The following is an 11,729-nucleotide window of genomic DNA, read 5'->3' on the forward strand; positions in this document are numbered from 1 at the left end:
TGCACTTTCCACTTCCATACACACCACACACCATCAGCTGCCACACTCCCGCATCATGCCCTCTACCAAACGCAAAAGTACCGACGCGCCAGCCGGTACTCCGTCGAAGAAGACCCCCGCTGGCAAGTCCGCCAAGAGCAAACCGGCCGCCCCCACCCCCTCCTCCCTCGATGGTACCTCCATCGCCTCTTCCTCCTCCCTCGGCTTCACGGACACCCCCTCAAAGAGGCGCAAGACTGAGCCGGCCCCAAAGGCTGCAGCGAAGGGCAAGGGCAAGGGCAAGGCCGGGAAGGCGGCCAAGCCAGACCTTGAGTGGTACGACTCGGGCGGTCGGCTCGCGGCTTCGGGGATCCTGAATGAGGAAGAGCTGGACATCTTCCACTTCGTCCGGAAACCCGTTTTCAACAAGCCCAAGCCTGCTGGGGCCAAGCGGGTCACGGAGCCCACCTCGTCCGCTACCCTCTACCTGGCGGACTCGGACGACGAGCTGCCGGACGTCGAGCCGGAGGAAGTCGTGGCTGACGAGGATCTTTACGAGTCCTCGTTATCACCCGAGGCGGCACCGTCGCAGCCGGTCTTCCGACCTACAACCCTACCACTTCGGTAAGCCTCTGACCCTAGCACAGGTCTCGGATGTCTGGCGGAAACGTGGCTGACGTTATAGGTATCAGCGATTCGAGGATCGTACTGCCCTCCTTGTGCTATTTGAACGGAACTGGTTCCCCGCCTACCTGGTAGACTTCTTCCCCGTGCAGAGCCTCGAAGAGAAGAAGCGGAGGAAGAAGGACCAGTGGGAGGTGCAGATGCACCCGTCGACTGGTCGGGTCAACACGAGGAAGGTAGCCCAAAAGGATATCATGTACCTCGACGACGACAGGATTGCAAGCTGCACGGTACGTATCTCTTCCACTTGCTCTGGATGTATGGCAAATCGATCATTATGGCTGACGTGATAGCTGGGCGGCATAGCAACCGTGGCCATGACCTACAATTCCAACGCGCGGACCCGCGCCGCCTCGCCTACACGCGAGGGCGAAGATGATCCCCCCCTTCCTCATCCCGATACCTTCGTCGATCTGCCCCGGGAACAGCAGATTCGGCTTTTACGTCCCCACCTGCGCACAATCATACACGAGCAATATGAGCCAGCCCAGTGGCGTATCGACCTCTTCCACCAGACCCATCGTATCAGCACAGAGAAGCTCGCAAGGGTCGCAAATTATGGCGACATCTGCACGGACGAGGTCGTGCAGTGTATCGTGCCAGAGCTGGAGAGGTGGTTATTGATGAGTTGCAATCCCGACAACAACGTGAGTGGACTCCCAGACTCAAGAAGGGTAACAGCTGATTTATAGTACGACCCAGCAACCGCCCTTCACGGCTCGGAACGCTTCGACGCACTGGCTCCCGCCAGCAAGCGGGAGTTCATCCAGCTTGTCCTCGTGCCCGAACTCATCATCCGACTGTGTATCGCTTCGACCGATTTACCGACCCTCCTGGAGCACGCTTCGCCCAAACTCAAGCTCAAATTAGCGGCGGCCGCGCCTGCGGTGGAGGAACAGGCGGAGGAAGAGCCGATGGTGGAAGCGTCGCAGGTGACGATGGCTGAGCAGGCGGATGAGCCGATGGAGGCGGCAGAGGCAGAAGGGGAGGCGCCCGCCGATGTAGCGGAGGAGCCGACGGGGGGGAGGTCCGACGAGAAGATGTTTGGGGAGCCGGACGAGCAGCCGGCAACAGCGCCGGAGCCAGCAGCTCTCGCTGACGGCGGAGAGGCGCATTGGTCCGAGGGAGAAGGGGACGGCCGTCTTGCTCCAGGTGGCTCTGCTCGCAGAGAGACGTCGGAGCTGCAGGACATGATCGTCGCCACCCCGGACATTCCAAATGGCGGTAACGAGGACAGCGCGGCCGCTGGACCGGTCGATGCTCCAAATCCCGCCGACGAGCCTGCTCCCCTCGGTGTCCTTACCCAAGCCTTCCCTGCCCCAGCACCTGCCCTCGCCCCTATCCCTGCCCCCGCCCCGGAACCCCAGCCCGAAGCCGACCAGCCCAACCTCACCCCGGACGAGCTGTACAACCTCGCCGTCAGGCATCTACACTCGCTCGCCGCGGACGACACCACCTCCCGATGGGAGTACATCACGCGTGAGATCAAGCAGACGCGAAGTCTCATGCGTGATGAGCAAGGACTCCCCGACGAGAACCTATCTGGGTTCGAGAAGGAGCAGCTTAGGCTGTCGCAGCAGGGGTATGAGCAGAGCTTTGTCGGGGAAGTCGGACGGAGAAGGAAGAAGGTTAGGTATACGGAGTGATGGGAGGGGCGGTAATGACTGAGTCGAAGAGGTGGGAGGGCGATAGATGAGAGAAGAGGGATATCATACAGGAGGACGACATGGGGGGATGAGATCAGGCGGCATAGGTGAAGGACAGGAGGACAAGAGGTAGGAAGGGACTAGATGTTGTAAGGGAGAGAGAGCGGCTTGGAAGCGAAACCAGAAGCGCGTGTCGAGACTGCATTACCACATCCTCTTCTGTAGCAGCGTAGCTATTATAGCCGCAAGAGTTCAGTCTCTCTCTTTCCATGTGTATAATGTGACATGTATGGCCTTGATTCACGCTTGACTCCAAGGGTCATCCAGCAATCAGTAATTTCACAGAGTGAAGGTAGAAGAAATCATATGCATGTTCCGCGTAAGGAGTATACCTACATCGCAAAAAGCACTTTTGAAAGGATCGAATCTGCTCCAAAGGGGGAAGAGAGGATAGGATAAAGATGGAGGATATGGCGAAAAGGAATGGTCAAGCCGATTAAAGCTCTTCCTTGTTGGCGTCGGGCTGCGACGTATCAGCTGTAGCTCGTATCCATGTACAGGAAATGATGAGCTCACCCTAAGACGACGGACAGTCTTGCCTGCGCGCCAGATCTCCTGGTTGTCAATGACGTCGAGCTCCTTCTGGAGGTCCTCGCGGTACGTCTTGCGCGAGTTGAACTCGAGCGATCGGCGGGTCTCGGAACCGTCACGGACGGACTTGTAGAGAGCCTCAAAGACGGGCAAGTTGGCCCTATCATATCAGCTCAGTCGTCTGCAGTTGTCGGTGAGCTGGACCTACTCCTTGAACTTAGGGGCCCAGTCGAGGGCACCACGACGGGCGGTGGTGGAGCAGGCGTTGTACATGTAGTCCATACCGTACTTGCCGATCAGGGGGAAGAGGGACTGGGTAGCCTCCTCGACGGTCTCGTTGAAGGCCTCGGACGGGGAGTGGCCGTTCTTGCGGAGGACCTCGTACTGAGCGAGGAACATTCCCTGGATACCACCCATAAGCTGCATGTTAGCTAGATCCGCAATTTGCGGGACATTCATAGCTTACCACACCACGCTCTCCGTAAAGGTCCGAGAACACCTCCTTCTCAAATGTGGTCTCGTAGCAATAACCGGAACCGACGGCGATACCGAGGGCGACGGCCTTCTCCTTGGCCTTGCCGGTGACGTCCTGGTAGACGGCGATGGACGAGTTGATACCGCGGCCCTCGAGGAAGAGGGTACGGACGGTCCGGCCGGAACCCTTGGGGGCGACGAGGATGACATCAACATCCTTGGGGGGGATGACCTTGGTCTATGCTGTCAGCTTAATCCCAATAGCCAATCGGATGGAGAAAACAGCTCACGTCCTCCTTGTAGACAACGGAGAACCCGTGGGCAAAGTAAAGAGTCTTGCCCTTGGTGATGAGGGGCTCGAGCTCGGGCCAGGTCTGGGACTGGGCAGCGTCCGAGAGGAGGTTCATGATGATGGTTCCCTTCTCAATGGCCTCGGGGATGTCAAAGAGCGACTCTCCCGGTACCCATCCGTCCTCCTGCGCCTGCTTCCATGACTCGCCGCCCTTGCGGACACCGACAATGACCTTGAGGCCGTTGTCGCGGGCATTGAGGGACTGACCGTGACCCTGCGAACCGTAACCGATCATGGCAAGGGTGTCGTTCTTGAAGTAGCTGGGGTATCAGCTGAAACTACGAGTTGTCAAGAGCTAGCGAGCTCACTCCTGGAGCTTGTCGAGAGGCCAGTCGGCACGCTCGTAGACCTGCTCCTTGGTACCGGCAAAGTCGAGGGTCTTGACACCACGGACGGCCTGGGAATAAGCTGGAGTCCACATGTCGTCTGGTGTCCCTGGGTGATGTCCTCCAATTCACCCCACCCTCCCCGGCCATCCCTTCCTCCACCTCATGCCAGCCTGGCCAATCAACTCACGCCGAAACGAGCGCCCATGACGGCCTGAGGAGCCTGACGAGCGAGGAGCGAGTACGCCCTCTGCGCGACGGCGCGGCTAGCCTTGGGGGCAACAGCCCTTGCTGCGAGCTTTGCAGCGTTTGAGGATGATCTTTGGAACGACATGGTGTATGATATGAGGAGGGTAGCGAGTGGAGAAGGCGGAGTTGTATGGCGGCCAGGGGGGAGCCAACTTTTTGGCCAACAACCAAAGGGGCATAGCGGGATCAAATCAACCTCCTGGAATTTCACGACTCAAGCCAGGTTCGGCCGAGATCACCCGACGATCACTTGGCTCAATCGGCCGCTCCTTCCGACGGCTCAAGACGGCGGTGCGGCGATCGCCGTCCAAGTTCAGCTGTATCAGCAAGCTCCAGGACCAGCAGCGCTCGACTCCAAAGCTCTTACCATATACCATGTCGGACCCTACTATCAAAGGACTTGGCGCGCCCACTACTGTCTACGATGGCGCACCACTGCGTATCGCTATCGTTCACGCGAGATGGAACGATGTTATCATCAACGCGCTCGTTGAGGGGACCGTGAAGAAGCTCAAGGAGCTCGGTGTCAAGCAGGAGAATATCGTGTTGAAGAGCGTACCGGGAAGCTACGAGCTTCCTATGGCAGCCAAGATGTGAGTTAGGGGATAAGGCACATCCGGCGTTATATACTGTGCATCTGATATCCTGCTGGACAACAGCTGACCATCAGGCTGATTGAAGGCGGAAAGACCCAGTCTTCTAACGCCGCGCCATCCATGCTCGCATCCACTACCAATCTCCTTTCCCTCATTGACACCGTCAACCCTACCACACCTTCAACCAGCTCCACACCTGCCCCTCCCAAATCTATCATCCCCACCCAGCCCTTCAACGCCATTATCGCCATAGGGTGCCTCCTCAAAGGCTCAACGATGCACTTTGAATACATCTGCGACGCGGTCAGCCACGGCTTGATGCGCGTTCAGCTGGATACGGGAACGCCGGTCATTTTTGGGGTGTTGACGTGTCTCACGGAAGATCAGGCGTTGGAGCGGGCAGGTGTTGGACGGAAGGGCGATAAGGGACACAGTGAGTTGGACTGACTACACGACGATATGGGTCGAGCTGAAATCCAGACCACGGCGAGGACTGGGGAGCAGCAGCTGTCGAGCTGGCAGCACAAATAGCGGACTGGTCCAAGGGGAATGTGTAAGAAGCCAAATCAAATAGCATGAAGACATGCATGAATCGCTCGATTGTCGCCTACCTCACTAACTTACTGACAACCGCAGTAACGCTGTACTACTGATGCCTGAGATTAACTGGCACGGGTACGGAATCCAGTCAATGGCACATCGCAGCAGGCAGATCGACGAGGACAAGCGGACCGCGTGTGACAAAGCAAGCTGCGCCCTCATAGGGGAGTGGGAGAAGGTAGGGGTACTGCAGAAGGATAGACACCGTCCATCTGGATACCCTATCGATGGATGAGATGCAGTATCGTGACACGAAGCCAAGGTCCGAGGTCTGTCTTTGTTCGGCAAGACCGAGAAGAGCAGGCGCCCCGAGCTGATTAGATTCTCTGAAGATCTTGAGAGCTGGGATGCTGCCGAAAACGGTAAAGTCAGATTCAAATGGCTTGGCGCTCTGATGGTCCAGCTGATCATGAAAATCAAACCATCACAGAAGCACTCAGAGAATAGAGGATGAGCTCTCCACCCAAAGTCGGTCGTGGTCTGCATGCGCTCTCTATCTGTTGACATTCAGACCGGGCTGGGGCTGTTATTTGGGGCTCGAGTTCGCTCAGTGGCGACCTGGGCGCGTGATCTGCGCATAGTCTTGGTGACGATGCATCTATATGAGGCTTATGATATCACTGGCATGGCCATTCGAAAGGACAAGACACAAGTGGAACCCCCCGCGCTGGCAAGTCGCCGGGAATGCAGCTTGCTCGAGGGATTGGGTGATGGTTGAGTATTGGGTCCGATCCGTCTATTGCTCTGCTACCAGCTCATGATCTGCTCCGTGTGACTAGACAGCTCTCTGGGCTGCGCGCTCGGGCCTCTGGCTCTGTCACACACCCCTCGCTGCCGTTCAGCCCGATCAGACATGCCATGTGACAACATGAAACAAGCTCCAGCGATCCTTGCTGTCGTCAGCGGTTTCATCAAGAGGTCCGTGCGCGAGCTTAGGGCATTACGTCAGAGTCGCCTCGCTGTGCTATTTCCATCCGGATTTGCATCGCCGACTCTGCACTGCCCACTTGCTGCTCACAATATCACAAATCTACTCTGCCCTTGCTTTCTTATCTTGACATCTCCCTCTTCCGCCTAGACATCGCACGAGGCTCAGCTACTCGTTTGGGAATAGCGCACAAGTAGAAGTGCTCTTGGACCAGTCTTCCCATTCCGCCGAGAAAACGGCTTCCCGACGACGCTCCGCTCCCCTCAACACCTAGCCGACCATGCTGGATCCCAGCAGCTCTACGCGGCGACGTCTCGTACACGTCCTCACACTCGCCTCTCTGTTGTTCCCATCAGCTACAGCTCAGACGGCAAATACCTTCAAGTATGTCGGTCTTTCCGGCGTGTCAGCACAACAGATGTTTCTGGGGCGGCCGGGGAAGGTGTACATAGTGGACAAGACAGGTATGTCTTCTTGTAGCCGCTGCCAGATATAGTATTGCGGGTCAAGAAGCTGACGGTACAGAGCGCAACAACGCAACAGTAAATGGTCATCCCGCCTGGGCGACCGAATATGACCTCGCGACCAACACCTACCGGTCCATGGACGTCCTCTCCAACGCGTTTTGCGCTGGCGGCACCGTCCTCGGTAACGGCACCTGGATCAATGTCGGCGGCAACCAAGCCATCACGTACGGCGGCAATACGGCGGCCAGCCAGACAGGGCAGAGTCCATACCGGAACACAGATGGCGGGAAGGCGGTACGCGTCCTTGATCCGTGCGATGATGAGAGCTGCGAGTGGGTCGATAACCCTGCAATGTACATGACGACGCGGAGGTGGTATCCTACTGTCGAGACGCTGGAGGATGGGTCCGCGATCATTATGGGCGGATGCGAGTGGGGTGGGTATGTGAATTACGCGGATAATCAGAACAATCCAACCATCGAGGTGAGCTCTGCATCCCCCACCTTCTTGCGGGATGTCCGACCTGACCCATCAGTACTGGCCATCAAAAGGCACGCCCTTCACTCTCCAGTTCCTCCTTAAGACCATGCCCGTCAACCTCTTCCCCCTCGTCTGGCTTCTCCCGTCCGGTAACCTCTTTGTCCAAGCCGAATTTCAAGCCGAGATATTCGACTACAAGCGCCAGATCGAATACCCTCTTCCCAACATCCCATACGCCGTTCGTGTCTACCCCGCGAGCGCAGGCACGGCCACCTTCCCCCAAACGCCGCAGAATAACTGGACGATGACGATCCTGTTCTGCGGCGGGACGAATTTGAAGCAGGATCAGTGGACTACTACTTGGCCCATCTCCAAGTACCCCGCGGACAAGACGTGTGTGCGCATCAGTCCGGATGTAGATACTACGTGGTACGATGATGACTCGCTCGATGCGGGTCGGTCTATGGGAAATGTAAGTTCTCCTTTTGTGTGCGGAGTCAGGCAAAGTATAGCTGACACCCAGCTCATCAACCTCCCGGATGGCCGTCTTTTCCAAGTGAACGGTGCTGGTCTCGGCACGGCAGGCTACGGCAATGACACATGGGCGATCGGCCAATCTTACGCCGACAACCCGCAGTACCAGTCTTGGTATTTCGACCCTAGCAAGCCGACGGGTCAGCGATGGGCCAAGGCGGGCGTATCGTCCATTCCAAGGATGTACCACTCGTCCGCGTCGTTGTTGCCTGATGGCACCGTGATCATCTCGGGTAGTAATCCGAATGCTGATTGTAAGTCCGACTTCGAACCTGGGGAACACAGCTGACGCTGCAGACGTCGACAAGGTCAATGTTCCCACTGCGACCTATGTCACCCAGTATCAAGTCGAGATCTTCTATCCAGACTAGTGAGCTTTTTGGGTCACCAAGTTTTGCCGCTAAGCTGACCTTCCAGCCATGACAAGCCCAAACCCAAGCCACAAGGTATGCCTAGTACCATCACCTACGGCGGCGACTCGTTCGACGTGACCCTCTCCCTCGTCGACCTCGCCAACAATGCCCTCAACATCAACCGTACAAAAGCCGTCATCATCCGGAGCGGGTTCAGTACGCACACTATGAATATGGGTATGAGGCACATCGAGCTCGAGACTGCGTTCACGAGTAATGATGATGGAAGCGCGACGCTGCATGTGGCGCAGATGGAGCCGAATCCTGCCATTCTTGGTCAGTTTAGCTATCCTCGATCGTGCTCGGGAAAGGCAAGCTGATGAATCAGCTCCGGGACCAGCCATGTTTTTCATCGTCGTCAACGGTGTCCCTTCGAATGCGAGCTGGATTATGGTCGGCGATGGGATCATCGGGAAGCACACACTCAGGCCTCGGAGCACACTGCCTCGCTCGACAATCTCGGCCCAGCTCGTGGCGCAGTATGGAGGGAGCTTTGTCGTTACCGGCGGAGGTAGCAGTACGAGCAGTGGTACTGAAAGGAGAAGCATATCGGGGTTGATGGGCTGGGGAGGCTTGGTCGCCGTGCTCTTAGGTAGCTTCTGGGCTTTATCGGTGTAGAATATCTAGTATACGGCACACGGGAAGGACAATGCTTTGTAGCGTATGGCATGTACCCGTACTGCCTGCTGGCACAGCCGGTCATTGATCACTCTATAGCGGACAGCAAAGGTTCCTGACCGGGCATACCCGACCATTCTATTCTATCGATACAAAGTCTACGAGCACCCTCCACTACAATACCCCCCACCGCCCACTCCGCACCCCCAACAGCTAATCGCCCCATACCCCGCACTCGTCAGCCCCAGACTCACAATACTCAGCACCCCCTCACCCAGCACAAACCCACTCGCCACCACAATCGCCAATAACGGCGTCTCGCCCCTCCCGCTGGCTTTTGCGCTTCGGTAGGCGATATACCCGCCGATCAGACGGGCGATGGAGAAGGAGGGAGAATTGAGGAAGCCCACGGCGAAGGCGATACCTGAGGGGAGGTGTGATATGGCTCGGGAGGAGGGTGAGGAAGGTTCGAGGTTCAGACGGGGACGGAGGGCTTTGAGGAGCGCAATGAGCCCAAAGAGGGCCGCGAAGAGTGCCATAAAGGGTATAACGTGCGATGGGAGGTGGCCATTGTTGAGCAGTCGAGCAAGATTAAGCCTGGAGTATGAGCTGTGGCAAGGTGATCACGGACATATCGACTCACCATACGCCGGCAGATGGGACAGCGAATTGAGGCCCAGGGATTTGGTACACCGAAGTGTAGAACTTGTATCCAGCAGTGGACACAAATACACTTGCCAGACTCCCGATCATCTGCCCATAGAATTGAGACCTCGGTGACGCTCGTAGCAGGTGTCCGGTCTTCAGGTCTTGCATGAGGTCGCCAGCTCTACACTGCGTCAGCTACGATATCTTGCCTAGGCCCTGGAGGTAGAAGCTGGCTTACTGTTGTGCACCGGCTTCAGCCACTCCGCCAGCAATAAGATTGGCGACCACGTTTCCAGGCTGGAGGATGGCGAACAATAACTGGCTGATCTTACCAATCCCAGAAACCTATAGGATCAGCTATGACCAAAGGATCTTGTCGGCACCAAAGCTTACCGGGTTGATATCCGTCTCCCCTAGTGCTCTCACACCAACCACCGCCAACCCACTGGCCAATATCAAACCCGCAGCCGTGGCCCACGGCTTGATCCCATCATCCCCAAACACATACCAAACCAGTCCCACACCGAGCACGCCACTCGCGCCTAGTCCCCAGAGGACCCACGAGAGGGGAACGAGCCGATGAGGCGGTTCATGCTCTGCGTCTTCGTCCGGCTCGCCCGTCATTGGCTCATAGTAGTCGTCGCCTGTTGCGGTGTCGTGAGATCCGCGCGGGGAGGAGTGAGCTGCGGCGAACATGCGTGTTGGGGCTTTGTTCTGACGGAAGTGGGATATCTGACGCTGAAGCGAGGCGAAGAATGAGGGGAGGAGGGAGATGAGTGATTCGGCAATCATAATTGCCAGAGCGACCCATAGCTGATTGTGAGCGATGAGTACCGCTATCTCGAATATCAACCTTAGACCTACTATCCAGCCTCTAGCTCCGTTCGTTGTCGAACTGACCGGACCAGGTGCCCACCCCATCATCTTTGACAGAGGGGACAAGAACGCCCACCCGACAATCATGCCGATGTTCATCGATACCGTGACCGGGAAGCCCATGATGATGCCTGCTGGGTCAATATATTGCCGCTGTCCCCTGCATCAAGCTGAACTGAGCTGACCTTGCCCGACGTATGACAGTGATGGAGTGAACCACCACATCCAGCTGGCGGCGAGGCTGGTTCCGAACGGTATACTGAGAATATCGAAAGCTGGTATAGCGTATAGGACAGGGAAGAGGAAGCTGAGGAACTGGACGCGTTTAGCTGAAGTCTCGCTTGACAAAACGAGCACCTGTCAGCTTACTGTCATCGCTCCACTCGCGGCGAAGCTCAACCCCAGCATCCTCCACGCCGATCCGCCCATCACCTGCTGCTTCTCCGCCGTTCCGCCCGGACCCGCCGGCCCAACCTGCCGCGTCTCCGTCACCTCATTCGAGTCCCTCGGGATCCTCGCATACGCTCCGATCCTGCTCGGATCCAGCGCCTGAGCAGGCGGCGGCGCCTTGTGCAGCAACGCTATAAGCTGCGCCGTAGCCGTCCCACTAGGGAATACCAGCTTCTCCTTGATGATCACCTGCCGTCTGAGCGGGACGGCAAGAAACACCCCGAAGAACGCTACGGCGAGACACCAAGCGATGAGGTGGGTCCATGTGAGCCGGATAGGCCCCCGTCCGTCCAGCTTGATATCGAGCATCTCGAGCGCGGGGATAATGCCGACAAGACCGGCAGCGAGGGGCATGGTACCGGTAGCGACGGCGGTAGTCTGGAGGATGACATTTTCCTGGACCGTGAATGGTCTGGACATGACTGAGGGGAGGAGCTTGGGGAGGACTAGGAAGATGGCGTAGCCGAGTAAAGCGGATTGGAGGGACATCATGGAGACCCAGCCTGAGGACGGTCAGCTTGCTCAAGCAGCTGACGGAGTATAGCGACGTACCGGTCTGCAGACCAAAGTACACGTTGGTCATACACAGCACGACTCTTGATCGGTCAGCAAAGCTCCCTGCCGGCAAGTCGGCAGACCTACCCAACCAGCAACCCGACTACCACTGCCCGCACACTCAAGTCCCCCTCGATGACCTGCTCCTCCTCCGGGGCGAGCCAATCTTCCTCCAGATCTGGCTCGTAAGGGGTACGCGGCTGCTCCTGGCGAGTCATGGCGATTGACGACAACGCGAAACTTCTTTACACGAGACAGCTGTA

The 11,729-nt window shown here is 57.4% G+C and overlaps 5 protein-coding genes across 5 annotated transcripts; 3 read left to right on the forward strand and 2 right to left on the reverse strand.

Moving 5' to 3' along the window:
* Positions 1 to 55: 55 nt before the first annotated feature.
* On the forward strand, positions 56 to 2,309 carry MKK02DRAFT_33870 (uncharacterized protein; the record flags this gene model as incomplete). The annotated part of the gene is made up of 4 exons (XM_053088804.1): positions 56 to 603; positions 665 to 893; positions 957 to 1,310; positions 1,356 to 2,309. 4 exons carry the CDS (start codon positions 56 to 58, stop codon positions 2,307 to 2,309), a joined length of 2,085 nt encoding a protein of 694 aa, XP_052946523.1.
* A 496-nt stretch (positions 2,310 to 2,805) lies between these two features.
* MKK02DRAFT_33871 (putative ketol-acid reductoisomerase) lies at positions 2,806 to 4,386 on the reverse strand (the record flags this gene model as incomplete). The annotated part of the gene is made up of 7 exons (XM_053088805.1): positions 2,806 to 2,832; positions 2,886 to 3,060; positions 3,109 to 3,320; positions 3,367 to 3,612; positions 3,665 to 3,986; positions 4,035 to 4,123; positions 4,243 to 4,386. The coding sequence occupies 7 exons, from the start codon at positions 4,384 to 4,386 to the stop codon at positions 2,806 to 2,808; spliced, it is 1,215 nt and encodes a 404-aa protein (XP_052946524.1).
* Positions 4,387 to 4,676: 290 nt separating this feature from the next.
* Positions 4,677 to 5,454, forward strand: MKK02DRAFT_25634 (6,7-dimethyl-8-ribityllumazine synthase; the record flags this gene model as incomplete). Its single annotated transcript, XM_053087068.1, has 3 exons — positions 4,677 to 4,894; positions 4,972 to 5,330; positions 5,378 to 5,454. 3 exons carry the CDS (start codon positions 4,677 to 4,679, stop codon positions 5,452 to 5,454), a joined length of 654 nt encoding a protein of 217 aa, XP_052946525.1.
* A 1,251-nt stretch (positions 5,455 to 6,705) lies between these two features.
* MKK02DRAFT_25703 (putative glyoxal oxidase precursor) lies at positions 6,706 to 8,937 on the forward strand (the record flags this gene model as incomplete). The annotated part of the gene is made up of 7 exons (XM_053087076.1): positions 6,706 to 6,889; positions 6,951 to 7,375; positions 7,428 to 7,844; positions 7,896 to 8,160; positions 8,204 to 8,276; positions 8,324 to 8,595; positions 8,648 to 8,937. The coding sequence occupies 7 exons, from the start codon at positions 6,706 to 6,708 to the stop codon at positions 8,935 to 8,937; spliced, it is 1,926 nt and encodes a 641-aa protein (XP_052946526.1).
* A 158-nt stretch (positions 8,938 to 9,095) lies between these two features.
* On the reverse strand, positions 9,096 to 11,684 carry MKK02DRAFT_37257 (putative oligopeptide transporter; the record flags this gene model as incomplete). The annotated part of the gene is made up of 9 exons (XM_053089607.1): positions 9,096 to 9,534; positions 9,581 to 9,766; positions 9,824 to 9,930; positions 9,979 to 10,398; positions 10,450 to 10,592; positions 10,647 to 10,776; positions 10,831 to 11,414; positions 11,464 to 11,507; positions 11,554 to 11,684. The coding sequence occupies 9 exons, from the start codon at positions 11,682 to 11,684 to the stop codon at positions 9,096 to 9,098; spliced, it is 2,184 nt and encodes a 727-aa protein (XP_052946527.1).
* Positions 11,685 to 11,729: the final 45 nt, after the last annotated feature.

Source organism: Dioszegia hungarica, assembly GCF_025882075.1.
Source record: "Dioszegia hungarica strain PDD-24b-2 chromosome Unknown MKK02contig_8, whole genome shotgun sequence".
Taxonomy (NCBI): domain Eukaryota; kingdom Fungi; phylum Basidiomycota; class Tremellomycetes; order Tremellales; family Bulleribasidiaceae; genus Dioszegia; species Dioszegia hungarica.